A 19731-nucleotide genomic window follows, 5' to 3' on the forward strand; every position below is an offset into this window, starting at 1 on the left:
CTTGCCAAATGAGCACTTTCAGTCTTTTCTTGCTTCGATCTTTCTTCCTCTTGAACACAAAATGAAATGAGCTCATTAAGAGTCCACTTCTCCCTTTGGCAGTTGTAACTGACCTTAAATTGACTGAATTGTGGAGGAAGAGAGATAAGCACTAAATGCACAAGCAAGTCATCTGAAAGCTCAAGCTTTAGTGCCTTCAACTTTGAAGCAAGGTGAGACATTTCCATAATGTACTCCCTTATGTTTTCCTTGCCTTTAAACTTCATGGAAATAAGTTTCTTTAAAAGAGTACTTGTTTCCGCCTTATCACTTTTCGCAAAGCGCTTCTCAATTTCAGCAAGAAAAGTTGTGGCATCGGTGACCTCCTCGGACACCTCACCCCTAAAAGCCTCAGGTATGCCGCGCTTAATGATCATAAGACTCGTGCGGTTTGAATGGTCCCACTTCTCATAAATCCTCCTTTGCTCAGAGGTACTGGTATCCGTAAGAGAAGCAGGACGATCCATCCTTAATGCAAGGTCAAGATCCATGCAGCCAAGAACAATAAAAATGTTCTTCTTCCAGTCCTTAAAGTTATTACCATTAAGGACCGGTACCGAATTAAGGTTAGCAGATACACTAGCAACAGCTGAAAAGAACAATACAATTACATAAATAACATGCTCATATAAGAATCCAAATAAAACAATAAATTCAAATAATGGTTAATCCCATCTCAAGATACCAAACACAACATTAATATTAAGTCTTTAGATAGTAATATTAATTGTAAGCGGTACTCTTGTTGTAGTGATCAAACATTGACAATAAATTATGTCAAATAATATGCAATCTTTGGACTAACATATTATTCACACAAAATACCTTATAATTGTCACACATTTATCACCACAAACATGCATGCAATTCAACTAAATATTAACTCACCTTTGGGTTAGTTAATAAATTTATGAATCACATACACACAATTATCATAATATTTTTATTAAATTAATCTACACAAAAGAGATTACTTTGGTGATATTTTGTTTCAATTAATTTAATTAAAATATTAGATATCTTTAATAAATTCCATACCAAAATTTAAATTAATTGTTACTGAATTATTACAAAATTAATAAACTTATGCATACATGTATAAGTAATTTAAATTATAATACTTAACAATTTTGCACATATATATTAATAAACTTATGTGAACACCGATTTCTTATATATATATAAAAGAAAAGTTGTATTTCGTTTACTGTTATATGCAAATCGCAGCAAACTTTTGTTTTATTTTATAATATATTTATATATAAAACAAAACAGTCATGAAAGCATATTTATATTGCAAACAGTAAACTATATATCTGTATCGCAAATTGGTATCCCACAGTGAGTGCAATTAAAATGCTATAATCCAAATTGATAAACCAATATATATATATATATATATATTCTCATATATCGATATCACCAAACAAAACCAAAACTTTCAATATGTGAGAGTTTCTTTCGCACATATATGCGGCTGACGATTGCAATCGTAAAGCAATAGATATATGCGGCTGACGATTGCAATCGTAAAGCAATAGATATATGCGGCAGAATATATATTCAATCGTAAAGCATTATATAAATGCTTTGCAAAACTTTCACTTCATATATCATCGCGTCATATACATAAAAAAATAACTTCAATCGCAATATATATTAACCAGCGATTGAAACTCAGAACAAATTTCCAGCGGTGGGACATTAGCATGATTAACTAAATATTCCAAATGCAAAAATAATAATTTAATGGAAGATCAAATTACTATAAATCCTCAAGAATTAATTTAGGGATGCTCTTGATACCACATGTTAAGAATACTGTAAAACTTAATTTAGCCCTAATTAATTCAAGAGAATCAAACAATAAGATTAAAGAATAGCGGAAGCGTACCAGAGTCCATAGAATCAATTTTGTAATAACCTTAGATTGGTATGATCTTCCAATTTTTTGCATCAAAACCTTTTCTCTCGAACTTGAGTTTTCTTGATGATGGGGATTCAAGAATACGATATGAAGCGATGCAAAAAATGAGGACCAATACCTGCTTAAATTAATCCTTTTTTACTATTTCTAATTTGGCCCCTCATCAAATTAGAAATTGTCTAATTGGTATCCACATATTAAAATCATAACAATCATGCCCTTAAGTCATAAACTTTATTCCAAAATAGACCACATAAATTTGACTTATTTATTTGATGACCCAACACACATTTTATATATACAATTGTGACCCCAATTATTTCTAACAGAAAACATTAAGTGTTAGCAGATGGTTCGTCTCGTTAAGTTTTATTAGTTAAAATAGCGAGATGACTGTCTCACTATACATAACCCGAGGTTGCAATATGTGATTGTATTAATTCTACTTCATAATAGATGAATATCTTTTTTTTACTATGTACTCTGAGGCAGCCGCGTGTCTTGTCAATACAAGTTTTAATAACCTTATATCATTATCTCGTTTAAGACTATATAGTCAGCAAGTTATGAATATTTTTTATTAAACCTTTGTTAACGAGTTATTTTATCTTACTTTTAATGGTATAACTTTATTATATCAGGTTGTTCATATTCCACTGCAAGATACTTGTCACTTTCTGAAGTGTAGCCAAATTTCGGGTATAACATCATTAATACTAAATTAATATATATCTATAAACAAAATAATTAAAAAAAATAAAACAAATTCCTACTTTTCTTTTAAAAAAAATATTGTACTTAAATATGGTGGATGATATATATATATATAATTAATTTTAGATGTGTACATTTGATACTTAAATACTACCTTAAACTCAAAGATATATATTTATATAAAAGAGAGATATGAGACGGTAACATGACATTTTATAATCTCTCTAAATAATAATATTTGTTATCACTTTAATTTTTTTATTTTTTTAAATTTTTAATTAGCTAAAAATAGTCTATTTATCTACCTATATTTATATATAAAGCTAAAGTATAAGATGGTGATAGACAGTTATGGCTCAGATTCTAAATCGTTGGGTCGGGTTGGCCTAATTTTACATCTAACTTCTCATATTTTTCAAAGAAATTTATATGAAAAATTAATAATATTAAAATTTGATACAATTTTATTACTTAGTTATCATTAAATAAAATACATAATTTATTTTATAACATCTATTGCGTAACGCGGATTGTTTACTAGTATATATGTATTAATCTCTATTCTTATTTTTTTTATCTATATTATCATTTTATATACGTAAATTTATTATTTTATATTTTTGGTACATAGTGCGCTTTTTAAAAAATAAAAATAAAAAATAGTGTTGAATCGTAAAGTAATAGAATTATAATGAGTTTTTCTTATGTGTTTTCAACTATTTATATGCAATTTAGGTGTTTGATGAAATTTTTAAGAGGCTTTTACAAAAATACTGAATTTTGGGTAAAAGTTTACAGTCACACGAAATTTTTTTACAAAAAATATTATATTTTTATAAAATAACCGTAAAACAACAAAACAGACAATTAAAACAATAGTGGAACAACTAAAAAATAACTATGGAACAACAGTAAAAACTTAACACAATACACAATATTTTTTAAAAAAAATTCCACCCCATAGTAAAAAAATTAAAAAAAATTAAAAATTTCAGTATGTAGTATAAAAAAATAAATATATTCATATTAAATATATTGATCAAAATAGATTCTCATAAGAAAAAATAATTATAAAATATATATAGCCTAAAATGGTAATTGGTCAAAATACATATTATTGCATAAATATAAATTCAATTGTTTTATAAAACTATTGTAAAAAAACATGAATGAAAGAAAAATTGCTTATAAATTATTCATCAAGATTATATGTATTTAAAAGAGTATTACTAATTAAATAAATATAAATCTAAATATATATTCATATTTTTTTATTATTATAAGATAGCACAAGGTAAAATTATCTATATATTTATATATAAACTTATTTAGTTTATGTACATTGCATTATATATATAAACTAGAAGAAAGTTACGTGCAGGGCACGTATACTTAGTTTTATATTAGGTGCTCTATAATTTAATTGAGAAAGATTCAATAAATAATCATATAATTTAAAATGGTTTAAAAACTAATTTTAATTAGTGTGTGAGGTTATTTGAAAATCAATAGTGAAAAGTCAAATTTAAAATTTGCAGAAAGAGAAGAGGAGAATGTAGATTAGCTTGAAATATATTTAAAAAATAATAATGCTACACACTTACTATGGATACTTCACTCAAGCCGGTAATAATAAAATTATAAAAAATAGGAGTAGCAAGCATATCACTGGACATATGAAAGAAAGAATATAAAAAACAAGAAATATGATAGCTTACAAATAATATTATAACAAAGCAATGCTCTCCAAATTTATCTTAATATCATCTATAACATCATAACCTTATATTTATATTTGGGTCAACTTTCTTCTCAGTTGGGCTTCCAGCTTTCTTCACAATGCAAGTTGCCACTTCTGACTTTTTTTTTTTTGAAACTTGAACTGCAGCCATCGTAATCTCATTCTTCTCTTGAAGCCTCTCATCAATCTCATAGCACTCCATGATAGACTCAACAAAATATATGTGTTTATGTATATTTGTTTTGAGCAAATCAGTAAACATATATTTTCAACAAATTAACCCGATAAACTCAAGATCCACATATATTCAAATACAATTGTAAAATCTAAACTTAAAACAAAATCAAATGGACAATTCATGCTCAACTAAAGTTATATATTTACTGTTATGATTACATCAACCCAAATATTCTTACTTGCTATAACCGAATTATAAAAAATTAAAAGTATAATTTGAGATATATAGACTAAAATCATCCAAATAAACAAATAAATTAGTTACACATAGAATTATAAATGATACTTTTTTTTAGAGTGTGTTTGAAGTTTATGTGAAATTTTTTTGGATCTCTTCACTACTATTTTTTATCTCTATTTTTTTTTTGTATAAATATATATGTATATAGAAAATTTATATTAAAAAAATGAAAAATATACGTACATATATTTTATTGTTGTTAATTAAATTCAAAATAGTATAGTAATAGAGAAAATTTAGAAATTAGATTTTTATTATGAATTTTTATTTATTTAAAATAATTAAGTTTAATAAAAAAAATTAGAAAAAATGAGAGATATACGTACAAGATTAGGTATATATATTTTGTTGGTTTTAATTAAATTCAAAATAGGATAGTAATGGAGAAAATTTGGGAATTAGATTTTTATTATGGATTTTTATTTATTTAAAATAATTAACTTTAATAAAAAAATTAGAAAATTAAAATGAAAGATATACGTACAAGATTACGTACCTATATTTTGTTGGTTTTAATTAAATTCAAAATAAGATAGTAATAGAGAAAATTTAGGAATTAGATTTTTATTATGGAATTTTATTTACTTAAATAATTAACTTTAATAAAAAAAAATTAGAAAAAAATAAGAGATATACATACAAGAATATAAAATAGGATAGTAATAGAGAAAATTTAGGCTTTTAAATTATTGGGCACCAATAATTTTTCATAAACTAAAAATTCTGTTATATAGGCACATTTTATATCTATCTATATTCTAAAGCCATTAAAACCCATCACGAATCATCATGGAAACAAGAGCACAAGCGGATCTGAAGATGAAATCATTTTTCATTAAAGGAAGCAACACTTTTTGGTATTGAGTTGAGTGTAGACGAAAAACAACTATCTCAATTAAAGGAACCCAAAATGAATTTCATATGATCTTATTCCACTTCATATTCATACTTTAACAACTTTTTAGGCATGATAGAAGTAGCCGCAATCCATCTAAATTTTCACACATTGATCCTCTTTCTTTGTTTTTAGGTTTTTATTTTTAATAAAAAATATATTATGTATCAAGAGTCGAGACAATCAATATTTTTATGCAACAAAAAGTTTATTCACATCGATCATTATATTATAAGTTGCATCATTGGGGAACATACCACAAGACTTCATATGTTTGAATAGTTCAATTGCCATGCCAATCTGAATGTCAAGAAAGAAAGCTTGTAAACAGCCATAGAACAATATTAGTTGACTTCACTTTCGACATTGGTAGAAACATTATCTCCACAAAAAAATTCATCTTTATTAATAACACTGAATTTATAGCTTCTAATCTTTATTAATCTTTTGAAATTGAAGGGAGTGCGAAAATTTATAGTTTAAATAATATCACATTATATAATATTGTATATATATAAATAATATCAGTTCAAATATCAAATATCAGTTTAAATGAGATTTGTTTTATTTTTATTTTATTATTTTATTACATATAAATAATATTTTATTATTTTATTAAATATAAATAAAAAGTCACCATGAATTTCTCATAAACCAAGAATTTAGTTATATAGACACACTTTATATAGAATAGATATATAAAACGTTAAGATCTCATATGTTAGTTCAGTTTTCTATCAATCATGACAGAAAGTATAAAAGAAAGATCATAACTTAGTATCAAGAATATTTACATTTTTTTTTTAATCAGTTAAAAAAAATACTAACCAATTTATTTTTATAATAATTTTAATCATATCACAGCTATAAAATTAATTATGAATTTAAATCCTAAAATATATTTATTATAAATTATAAAGTTAATTTAATATATATAATTCTCAATTGTTATAAAAATGGTAAAATGCGTTACCGTTCCCTAGTTAACTATATGAATAAAATGGCCAAGCATTAAATATGGTCAAACTCATCACCCAACTACCAAGTGCATTTGAAGATCCTTGTAGTCTTCCTTGCCAAATTGTAGAATTCGAGGTATGAATTATCATGTTTTAAGTTAACAAAGAACAAAAATATATATATAATCCAAGTTTGGAATGGAAAATATCAGCCCTCTTGTTTATCTGAGCTCAGCTTCTCTTGGTCGGTCATTTGTGAGTTGATAATTTCTCTTTTATTTAGAGATATTGTGACATGATCATCGTTTGTTGTTTTCTTTGCTGGTCTATTCAGTTAAAGGCTGAAAAGCTCCTATTTCAAAGATAATATATTATACAAATACTATACTATATTGGGCTGATGACCCTTTTGAGAATCTCAATTAGTTTGTCAATTGGACTAATAATAATAAAAAGAAAAAGGCCCAAAATCAAACTACATTGCTGTGCTGTCTTATGTAGCTTTGTCAATTTCCAAAGTACAAACTTAAACATGATTAAATTATGTTTGACTCAGAATGAACATGCTTTATTCTCCAATTTAAATTTAAATAACAAGTGGGGATTTGTAGCAACACCTTATTTTGAAATATAAACTAAATGATGATAATAATAATATAAGAGTGATAATATATACAGCAGAGTAATGATTTCTATATAGTTTCATCAAACATCATTAGATGGCAAAACTGAGAAAACCACTCAATATGTCTCCACCATGCTGAACAAGATTTTTCACAAAATCAAATTTCAGAGTTGTACTTCAGCTTTCTTAGTAAGGTTTCCAATGTTGCCCTAGAACTTGAAAATGAACTTGTAGCTCTCCTTAGGTGATAAAGTATCAAATCTCTTTGAGAAATGAGCAATGGGAGAAAAAAGGCAAAAGCAATTGAAATGCAAAAGTTAATGACAATAATGAACAAATTAATAAGAAAGTGTAATTTTCTTTTAAAAAAAAAAGAGGCAGAAGAAGGTGACAAAGTCATCAAGGTCAAAGATTTTTCAATAAGTGAGTCGACACAATGAAAAGTCAAATAAAGTAAACAGTGAAAAAAAAAAAACTGAATGATTTTTAGGACTTAGCATGAGTTTCAACAGTTTAGTGCTAAATGTAGGTTAGATACTTTTCGATTTAGATGTTAAAATCAAGTATTTTGTTTCATGAAATAACAACCACTTCTCTCCTACCTCAATGTACTATTTCTTTCCTTAACTTTGTATTATTTCCTTAATGTATAATTGTACATGCATTAACTCAGTTAGTGAAGTAGTTTTCCTATAAAAAAAAAAAAACAACTGAGACATAGTGAGAAAGCGTTTGGGACCCAGTAGCCCCTTAATTTATTTTTATTTTTATTTTATGTAAATTAATTTTGAGAAGTGTTAATTACAATCTCCTATTACAATCTCTTAGTCAATTTCTACGTCCGAAATCACATGCCAAAATATTATTTTTTATAGCGGTATTCGTTATAGTTACAGTATCATCTCTGTAAATTTTTGAAAAATTCCGAATAGTTTACCGTACCGAAAACAGAGTTATTGATATTCCAATTTACCACCTGCGTTCAAAAAATTTCAAACGTAGTTTTGGCACTGTAAACTATTCGAAACTTTTCAAAAATTTACAGGGATGGTGTTGTAAGCATGACGAACACCCCCGTGAAAAAAATTTAGAAATAAACTTTCCGTCATGTGTTTTCAGGCGTGAAGAATGACTAAGAAGTTGTAACAGGAGGTTGACGGTAGCATTTTTTTTTTTTTTATAATCTGATTTTATAATAAATTAATAAAAATCATTAAAAAGTTAAGGATATTAATAGTCTTCTCTTTCTAAATAATGAGTTATGTGTGTCTATGAACTACTACAGTTTATTTAACTAAAACATATTATTAAATTGCGGGCTTTGGGTTAGATTAAAATAATATACTAGAAATAAATTGTTTTATTATTGGTTAGCAGTAATATTCTTTTAACCAATTTGTAACTTGTAAGTAGTAAGTTGAAAATAAATTAGATATAAAGTTGTAAATTTCTATTTGCCATTAAAAAGATTAAATATGATAAAATTGTCTTAGGCTATTTCAATAGAAATAAGTTATATTAGAAGAATATTTAGGTTGTTTTGGGATTATTATTAAAAAAAAATACTCACTTTTAATTCATGATAAAATTAAAAACTATTTAAATTCTTTCAAATCCATTCATGTTCTACAAATTTATCCGTTGAGTGCATAGAAAAAGAGAAATGTACCTCTCACATTGTTACTAGAGTTTAATTTCATAGTCTAGTAATTAGGTGGGTGTGGGTGGTGTTCGGTAATATTTTTATTTTTTAATTTTTTAATCATAAAAATAAAAATAAAATTTATTTTTAATAACAAAAATGTGTTCTATAACCACTTTTATTTTTTAATTTTAAAAACAGAAAATAAAATTGTGTTCTATAACTTTTATTTTCATTTTTATTTTATGATTTTATTTAAGTCGGGTCCACGTCTGGGTCTGGAGCTGTGGTTCGAGTCCTGAACTGAGGCCGAGGTTGGAGTCCGGGTCCCAAGGTCTAGGTTGGAGTTAGAGTCCAAAATATTGATTAAGAAATAAAAAATGTTTACAAAAATTTTAAAAGTGATTTTTTTTGTTTTCAAATTTTTTAAAATATGGAGTCCGGGTCCCAAGGTCCTAGTAAAATTCCTTATTCATATGGAGAAGGTATAATCATGTAAGGATGTACAAGAGAATTAAAATTATAAAATATGAATAAAACTAGCAAGTAGTGTATTAAAGTATGGTTTGCTATACACTATACTCTAGTGTGTGTGATTTTGATTTGGATCACATATGTGGATAGACATGTAGTAAAGATATTGTGTATAATTTGATTATACATGACTGGACTGAGATGTAATAATATGTTTCATCAACATGTCGTTTATCATGAAAGAGTTATTCATATCACAACGATGGTCATCAATAGACTAGTCTGAATCCTGAGTATACATGAACTCCTATTTGTGTTTATTGAGTTCTTTATTTCACTTGTTAAAGTTTCTCAAATAAGATGATTCTTATAACTTCTATTTTAGGAGCTTAATAATTTGAGTAGATGGGAACATATTATACAATAATAGAATCCAAGCTTTCTGAAAGGATCGAATATTAGTTCCCTTATAGTGTTAATAATTTTGGGAGTGCTAACACTTAGATCCAAATCTATAATTAAATTATAAATTAACTGTTCACGTTGAATTGATGGTGCATAAGGAATTAAGAGATAATTATAACGGTAAAACGGTAATTTTGAACAATTCTAATTATGAACTAATAATTAGATGGTGAACTACTTATATTGATTATATCAATGGACTACTAGTAAGCATTCTATAAATATAATTCTATATTGTCAAAGAGTGCAATTTCATATTTATAGTGGAGTAATAATGAAAGTAATAAACCAGATTATTATATAGATGAGATTAATAATAGTCAAGTGTATTAAAGCTTCAAAATATAGGTCTATGGTCCCTAAGTCACCTTTATACAACACTGTATAGGAGAATTTTAATTTGATGAGAAAATTTGAGTGAGAATTAATTTCTATGAGAAATAACTCTCAAGGGAAAAATAGTAATTTGTAAAAATTATTATTTTGAATAATTGTAAAAATCATGAATTGTGTAATTAAATAGTATTTAACTATTTAATTTTATTTGATAAAATCATATTAATTACTTAAATATAATATTATTCTTAAATAATATTAAAGAGAAAAATATATTATTTTAGTGTAAATAATATTTATTTTAATCCTATTAAAATAAGAGATTAATGAAAATTAATCATTTATTATTTATTGAAAAAATAAATAATAAATCTTATTTGTGGAAAAATTAAGAAATCAATTTTAGACTTTATAATATGACCCACACGTGTAGGACCTAGCCCACACGTGTAAAGTGACATATAAAGGCTCATGATAATTTTATTTTATTATTTTATTTTTAAAATAAATCATAAAAAAATTAACTAATTATATTTTAATTGTTGGATTAAATATTTTATTGAATAGTGTATTTAATTAAAAGATAATATTAAAATAAAATGATATAATTCATTTCTATTAATCAATTATATGATATTTATATTTGAACTTAAATTTTAAATTTGAATTAAATTAAATATTATCTTTTATTTAAAAGGATTAAATAAAGAGTTTGTTTATAACATTATATATATGATATATATTATAATAACAAAAAAAGTGAAGAGAAGTGAAAAAGACATTTAAGAGAGAAAAATATACGATATTTTTTAAAGAAAAATTAGGGTTGAAAAATACAATTGTTTTACCACTCTCTCTCCTCACTCATGCATCTCTCTCTCTCTCTCTCTCTCTCTCTCTCTCTCTCTCTCTCTCTCTCTCTCTCTCATGCCACAAACTATAACAGATCCCACCTATAGTGATTTGAATAATATTATCTCTAGATATCAATACAACTAAAAGGGGAGTAGGTCATTACCCGCTAACTAAGGGGACCGAACATGTATAAAAATCTTTGCGTTCTTTATTTTTTAATTCTAATTGTGTAACACGTGGCAAATATCAGATTCATACGATTCTACTGTCGGTTGGCCACTTTTTGAGGTCAACACTTATTATTATTCATTAGTATCTAAATGTTTTATTAAAATTGTTATTCTAATTCACAAAAAGTCTCATTTATATTAACAAAAGAATTATTTGGATTTTTACCCCCTGAACTTTTCTGGCCGTTAAAAATTTCTTCTGAACTATTGAGATTATTAGATTTAAAGACTTTTATTTAATTTTATTCAATTTTTACTATTTCATAGTAATTGTTTATGTACTAAATCATGCTCCCCAGACTTTGATATCTACCAAATCATGCCTCTTTAACTTTGACATATACTAAATCATGCCCCTGATCTTTCATTCATGTTAAATTTTTTTACTAAAATTAGACAAAAGTCCTTAAATTCAATAATCTAAATAGTTTAGGGGGCATTTTTAACGACCTTAAAAGTTTAGAGAACATGATTTGGTACATGTCAAAGTTTGGGGGGTAAGAATCCTAATTAGCCTTAAGGAAATTCTAAGTTAACAGAAGGCACCAAAGTGTTTACCGTGATTTTTAAAAACTGATTTAAACATAATGAAAGCTTAAGAAAATAGATAAAATAAAGAATTAGAGATAGTGATTTTTTACATGGTTCGAGTGTTGACAAACTCTAGTTTACGAGTCAATATTATTTAGCTAGAAAAGCCTTCAAGTAATGCACAAGTGTTCTTACTTGGTTTATGAACCCTAACTTTTGGCCTTACTATGTAAGTAATTGAATTTCAACCCTTTGCATGAAGAGTTAATGTTATATTTATAGGATAAAGTCTGGTATGATTGTACCCGAACTCACTAGGGTTTGCATGTGAACATGTCCCACTGATGGGGTGAATACAAGTAATATATTGACATTGAGCCGATTCGGTGAGGCCCAGCCCGTGAGGCAGCAGTCATCCGTACATGGGGGGACTGCTTGATGTGGACAGGTGGCATGCGTGCGCTGCCTTCGTGCACAATAGCATCAGTGTAGTAGCTGTTGGACAAAGGGCATGTCTCCTTTGGCGACACACACACTCTCATGGTTTGACACAGGAGACAAGATCCTGATATTGTGGGATTCGATGTCAGAGGTCTGCTACATCAGCCTCGGCTTGAGGATGCCTCTTCATTTTTCCTTTTGGAAGTACCCCATGAGGGCATCTAAATGCACCTTGCCAGGTCTTCCTTCTTCGAGGTGAGATATCCTTCCGGACCCTAGTAGTCCGACTCCTGTGGTAATTAGGTTGATTTCTAACCGAAACTGTAGACCTACTCCTTCACTGAGTTTAGCCCATTATCTCTATTGGGCTTACATAAATTGATTTAGATCTTAGAATTACATGTGTCTCTCTTTCGAAAACGCAAATAACACTATTTATAATAAGTAAGTTGCATAAATGGGGAGTTTTCCATGCAATATTTGATAGCATATAAATTTGAACAACTAAAAAATGTAGAAATAATGACTAAATCTTAGTGAAAACGATCTCACTAGGGTAAGACCCCACAACATACACATAGGTGTAAATCACTTCATGAACACCCTTTTTATTATGATTTTTTTATACATACACAACAATATTGATTATAACTAATACTTTCTCATTCCCATTTTGAAAAATAAAAGAAGAAAACGTTACTTTCATGTTGTTTAGCGACTTCGATACATATATATCTCTAAAATTCTAATGTCTTACCTACTCAATTTGGACTATGGAGTTTCAAGTGAAACACAGTGGCTCATCTTTTCTTGCACACTTGGCCCACTTTAGTATAATGTATTATTTACGATCACCTATATATAATATCATCATCACCATATTAGACCCACAAAATCCTATTCCTACCGTTCATAAACAATTCAATCATGATAGTGGATTAGTATCATGACACGTGTAGGGTAGAGATGAAGGATGAAGGTAAATTCCAGTGAAAAGAAAGGTGGCCCAAATAAAAGCTTAAAATAAAGTAATAAACTATCATTTATCCAAATTTTGCATATATAGCATACCGATTTTTAAAAAATATTGTAATATTTTTTTTTTTGAAAAGTTTTAATATTTATTTATATATCTATATTTATATAAAGACGTGTAACGATTTAAAAACACTCTTAAACTATTTATTTATTTACATTTTTTTTAATTTATATTAATTAATAAACAAATATAAAAATATTCTTTAAGGATATTTGAGCAATAATACTTAAATCTTTTTTTTACAGTAAAAAATTAAGGAAAATTCTATAATGCACCCCTTAAAATAGATATATTGATGCACTCCTATCTGTTTTAGCATCCGAAATAATTTTTTAATCAAATTTTTTCTTCGTGTACGTTATAGTTATTTAAGACATCCTGCAAAATTTTAAGAAATTCAGAAAAGTTTAACACGCCGAAAACTATGTTCAAACAGTGTGTTGCACGCGTGACTATTTTATTTTATATGCGTGTAAAATAGACTGTTTGAACATTGTTTTCTATATTGTAAATTATTCCAAATTTTTTAAAATTTTGTAGGATATCTTAAATAGCTATAACGTATATGAATATGAAAAAAAATTAGACTAAAAAATTCTTCTAGATGCCGAAACAAGTTAAGGGTGCATCAGTACATCTCTTTTAAGGAAGTGCATTGTAGAATCACCCAAAAATTAATAATACATAATATTGATTTTTTGTTACAATGAAATACAAGCGGTTAATTTTAACTCCTAAAAGGATGATGGCCCACATATATTTAAGGAATTATTTCATAAATACACAAAAAATAATAAAAAAAGTTATAAAAATATAATTTTACGGAATTTTAAATATTTTTATAATTTTATTTAAAAAAATACAGTCTTTTTATATTACACTCTTGTTAATTTATTATTAATTTTTTGTTAATTGTATATTATTTTTATTATTGTTTTAATGTATATAGTTTTTTTTACTATTTTCGTGTTGTTTCTATAAAAAATTATAAAAATATATTAAATAAATAAAAATAAATTTTTTATAAAAAATAATGTTATATACAATTATCTCTATATTTAATACTTTCTTTATATAATTTATAAGGGACTTAATTTATATTTTAAATATTTTCTTGTGTTATATGTTGTCACATCGTCGACAAAAAAAAAAAAAGAATGATTTATATCTAATTGTAAAAAACAAAAAATTAACATTATGTATTATTCTTGGAAAAGAAAAAAAATAACAATTGAAATATTTTAGTATTAGTGCCACAAAATAAGTGTTAATAATCATAGAAAATAGTATCATGTACACGTGTAGGGTAGAGATGAAGGATTAGAGTAGCTCCATTGATTTGAAGGAACTACAATTGGCTTCTTCATATGCTAATCAAAGCCTAAAAAATAACAAAAATCAAAGACTATATAATAAAAGAAAGAATTATAAAGGTGAGCGTGCATAGCAAACAAAGCTAAATATATTATATATATATATTAAAAAAAAAAAAAAAGGGAATGAAATGAAATGGTTTCATCTTTCACTTTTTCTTCCTTCTTTTTACCAGTATATAAGAATGAGACTGCATTTATTTCTTATTCTGTAGGGTCTGCATTACCATTTTCACTCCTAAATGTATCTCCACCGTTGGATCATCATTTTGAAAAGCATATCTTTAGTACTGCATGAGTGTGTAAGCAAATCACGACCGTTTAATTAATCTGGACTCTGAGATTACTGATTATTACTCTCTTAGTCAAAAGAAACTCTGTCAGCTTTCCCAAAAAAGAGAACGCCTTTGAACTCCCCACCACTCTGCACTCTCTCTCTCACCTTTCTTTTCTCTTCTGTATTGACTCTGCTTTCTTTCATGGAGTCTATGAAGCTTTTCTTTCTCCATGTTTTCTTCTTCGTCTCCTTCGTTACTAGCTCAGCTAAAACACTTAATGAGTCTTCAGCTGTATCAATAATACCGCCATCTTCTTTCTCTGCAGATGCTGTTCTTCTCTTGGAAAAGATCAAAACTTTATTACAGGGTAACGCTGAGAACTTACTCTTAAATTCATGGAATTCTTCTGTACCAGTTTGCCAATGGAGGGGTCTCAAATGGGTCTTTTCCACTGGCTCTCCTCTTCTATGCGACGACGTTTCTTCACCCCATTGGACTAACCTTACCCTTTTCAGAGACCCTTCTCTTCACCTTCTCTCTCTTCAGCTTCCTGCTGCTAATTTATCTGGTTCACTCCCCAGAGAGCTTGGTGAGTTTGCTATGCTACAAAGTCTCTACCTTAATATTAATTCATTAAAGGGTACCATTCCTCTTGAGCTCGGCTACAGTTCTTCTATCTCTGATATTGATTTGGGCAATAACTTGTTAAATGGGGTTTTGGCTCCTTCTATATGGAACTTGTGTGATAAACTAGTTTCTCTTAGGCTTCATGGTAACTCACTATCTGGGTCTCTTCCTGAACCTGCATTACCAAACTCTACCTGCAAGAATTTGCAGTTTCTTGATTTGGGTGACAACAAGTTCAGTGGGAATTTCCCTGAATTCATCATAACCAGGTTTCCTATACTCAAACAGCTTGATCTTGGGAACAACATGTTTTCAGGTCCAATTCCCCAAGGTTTAGCTCAGCTGAACCTTGAAAAGCTGAACCTTGCACATAATAACTTCAGTGGGGTACTGCCAGTTTTTGATAAATCATTTGGTGTAGAGGTATTTGAGGGAAACAATCCTGCCCTTTGTGGGTTACCCTTAAGAAGTTGCAGTGAAAACACTAGACTGAGCTCAGGTGCAATCGCTGGTCTGGTGATTGGTTTCATGACTGGTACTGTTGTTTTGGCTTCAGTGCTTATTGGGTATGTGCAGCATAAGAAGAGAACCAGTAAAGCAGATAGTGAGGATGAATTGGAGGAAGGGGAAGATGATATTGAAGATGGAAATGATGGTATTGGTGGAGGTGGAGGTGGCGGTGGCGGTGAGGGGAAGCTAATATTGTTTCAAGGGGGTGAACATTTGACATTAGATGATGTTTTGAATGCAACAGGACAAGTTATGGAGAAGACAAATTATGGAACTGTGTACAAGGCAAAGCTTGCTGATGGAGGCACTATAGCTTTAAGGTTATTGAGAGAAGGTAGCTGTAAGGATAGAAGCTCATGTATTCCAGTGATAAAGCAACTAGGGAGGATTCGCCATGAGAATTTGATTCCACTCAGGGCTTTCTATCAAGGAAAGAGAGGGGAGAAGCTTCTGATATATGATCATCTCCCTCACAGAAGCCTTTATGATCTTTTACATGGTATGCATATTGATTCACCTTTTTAAACATTAGTAGCTACGAAATTATGGATATTTTTTTAGTTTCATGTGTATGCATTGTTTATGCTGTCTCATTTTTGGATTACTAATGCTCCTGTTGCTTCTGAAATCTGTAGAGTAATCACTGTTAAGCCTAAGAGATTGATTAGTTACTAAGCTATAAATATGTGTAAAGATTATTCTAGGCAAACCGATAGAAGACAGAAATTGCATGGCTCATTGCTCCAAAGTCAAAAAGTTTTTGTTTTTTATTTGTTTAGTAATGTTGAAGACTTGTGGGCATTTCTACAATTCTTCACCTTAGGCATAAAACCAGGGGATAAAATAGTTGGCAGAGGCCTTTTGATACTGTGTTTTGTAATCTTTCTAAGTAAAGCATTGTGATCTGTGGAAAAGGCAAATGATTTACTCCCTTAGATTGCTATTGTAAGTTACTCATTTTACCTTTTCCTCATTCACAGTAAAGAAATTGCAAAATGAAGTGCTTTACACATTTGCTGTTTTGTCATGGGCACTTGGTACAACTTCATTTGAACTTATTCATTATATACTTTTCCGGTTTTGTGCAGAAACTAGAGTTGGAAAACCTGTGCTGAACTGGGCTAGGCGCCACAAAATTGCATTAGGCATAGCTAGAGGGCTAGCATATCTCCACACGGGTCTTGAAGATCCCATCACTCATGGAAATGTGAGATCCAAAAACGTTCACATTGATGACTTCTTCGTCGCCAGGCTGACTGAATTCGGCCTAGACAAGATCATGGTTCCCTCTGTGGCCGACGAAATAGTGGCACTTGCCAAGACCGACGGTTACAAAGCACCCGAGCTTCAGAGGATGAAGAAGTGTAGCTCAAGGACAGATGTTTACGCATTTGGAATTATGTTGTTAGAGATCTTGATAGGAAAGAAGCCTGGGAAGAATGGAAGAAGTGAGTTTGTGGACTTGCCTTCAATGGTTAAAGTGGCAGTTCTTGAGGAGACAACAATGGAGGTGTTCGACGAAGAAGTTGTGAAAGGAATTCGAAGTCCCATGGAGGAGGGATTGATCCAGGCTTTGAAACTTGCTATGGGTTGCTGTGCCCCGGTGCCTTCGGTTAGACCCACCATGGAGGAAGTTGTGAAGCAGTTGGAGGAAAATAGACCAAGAAATAGATCTGCTTTGTACAGCCCTACAGAAACCAGGAGTGAAATTGGTACCCCATTTTAAGCATTCTTTCTTATTACTTTTTAAAATCATCAGAAGAAAATATATGAATCCCATTAGTGTTGTTTTCATAATCTTAATTTTACTTCTCATATTCAGGACAGAACTAATGTAAGGTATATTTGATAGTGTTTCTTTGAATTTGGATGTTGTATTCCTAGGAATTGAAGATCAGTTTATGCTGTCTAGTTTGCATTAAATATATATATTTTTACAAATTCTATTAAACTTATTCAATTCAATTCTATCCAAACAAATTGATGGGATTTCCAATTTTAATGAGATTGGATTGGATTTCATATTCTTGCTATCTTTTTTGTTTTATTGGTTAGATTTTCATACTTTTAATGTACTTGTCATACTTTATTTCAAAACCAATTAAAGGCAAATGATTTTATTTATTTATTTATTTTTTTTGCAGCAAAAGGCAAATGAATTTTAGGTATACATAGTAAATATATGAATTTCGGTGGACTCATTTCAGAAAAAAAAAAAAAAAAAAATCGGTGGATTTAATTTTTTATATATATGAATTTTAAGGCAAATTGATGAGGAGAACAGGACAGAAACTAATGAAAACGACTATATTTGCATAAAAAGAAAAAGGTTTTTCATTTTCACACTTTAAAATAATATTTTTTTTTTTTACATTTTTACGAAATTTTACATAAAAATTCTTATTGCAGCTAGTGCTGCAACTTAAATTGCTATAAAAAATCGTATAGAAACTCTTATTGCAACTAGTGCTGCAACTACTTTAGAAACTCAAATCGTAAATTTAAAAAAAAAGTTAAAAAATAATATATGAAGTTATTCCCTTGAAAAGAACTTGGAATTTTTTTCAATAATATACTTAAAATATAAATTATTTATAAAAATATTTTAATAAATTTCAATTATAATAATATATTTCTGCATTATTAAAAATATTTTAATTTCAAAATTATATGCTTGAAACGAAATTAATCCTATTTTTTTTTTATTATTTTCTTGGATTTTTAAAAGTAACATTTTAGTTACTTATGACGCTGATAAGAAACTAATTAATTACTTTTACGTGAAAAAATTTATTTTTAACTTATATAATTTGAGATACAATTTAGTTACATCTAAAACTTATTTGTAAACATCTTAATAATTAATTAGTTCTTTTTGAGTTATATTATGCTATCTTATTAGATAAAATATATTTGGGTAACTTTAAAGTTTATTTTTGAAATTAATAAGTTGTCTTATAATACAATTGTTGCCCCTGATTTTGCCCAATGTACGTGGACCAACCAGACAAGGTCACGTGGACACAAAGGTTTTAGCACTTAAATTAATAGCTAAGTCTTTGTAAAGAAAGGCATTATCTTGGATATGCCTCCCGGAGAAGGCATGCAAGGTTCTATATGCTCCCGGAGACCAAGATGGCATCAAAGCATCTCCGGGAGGTGTCAGGCTTCCTCTGAGCAGTCATCTCGCATTTAATGCCTCATGGGAGGAGGCGTGTTGGAACTGCCACACGCAATAAAGTCTGACAACACGACCCCCGATCTGCACCTACAAGACGATGACCAATAAAGTCTAATGACGACTACTCTGTGAAGAATCACATCAGTCCAAAGAGAATAAGGACAACCCACATAAAATCCCTACAACACCTAGGGATTTGACCATGTATTACCCACGGTATATTCATTGGGAATACACATCTTTATTGATAGTTACAGAAATACATGTACTATAATTCTGGGGATCACCCCACAAAAACACTATAAATACCCCCTCAAAGCTCATTAATGGGGGTCGAGAATTCTGGGTTGCATAAGTGCAAGAAGAGTAAA

General features: G+C 28.8%; 2 protein-coding genes across 3 annotated transcripts in view; one reads left to right on the forward strand and one right to left on the reverse strand.

Moving 5' to 3' along the window:
- The window catches only part of LOC115695707 (dual specificity protein phosphatase 1), an 86558-nt gene that overhangs the window by 51899 nt on the left and 14928 nt on the right, over nucleotides 1-19731 (reverse strand). The gene's annotated exons all lie outside the window — the stretch shown is intronic.
- Nucleotides 14968-18119, forward strand: LOC115725526 (putative kinase-like protein TMKL1). Its single transcript, XM_030655080.2, has 2 exons — nucleotides 14968-16678; nucleotides 17268-18119. Exons 1-2 carry the CDS (start codon nucleotides 15244-15246, stop codon nucleotides 17903-17905), a joined length of 2073 nt encoding a protein of 690 aa, XP_030510940.1. The 5' UTR covers nucleotides 14968-15243; the 3' UTR covers nucleotides 17906-18119.

This window comes from Cannabis sativa, chromosome 6 (assembly GCF_029168945.1).
Source record: "Cannabis sativa cultivar Pink pepper isolate KNU-18-1 chromosome 6, ASM2916894v1, whole genome shotgun sequence".
Taxonomy (NCBI): domain Eukaryota; kingdom Viridiplantae; phylum Streptophyta; class Magnoliopsida; order Rosales; family Cannabaceae; genus Cannabis; species Cannabis sativa.

What these genes read in the sequence shown, in the direction of transcription:
- LOC115725526 (XM_030655080.2), top strand. Translation starts at nt 15,244, where the DNA reads ATGGAGTCTATGAAGCTTTTCTTTCTCCATGTTTTCTTCTTCGTCTCC. An exon ending in CCTTTATGATCTTTTACATG is followed by an intron (nt 16,679 to 17,267) that starts GTATGCATATTG and finishes GGTTTTGTGCAG; the next exon opens with AAACTAGAGTTGGAAAACCT.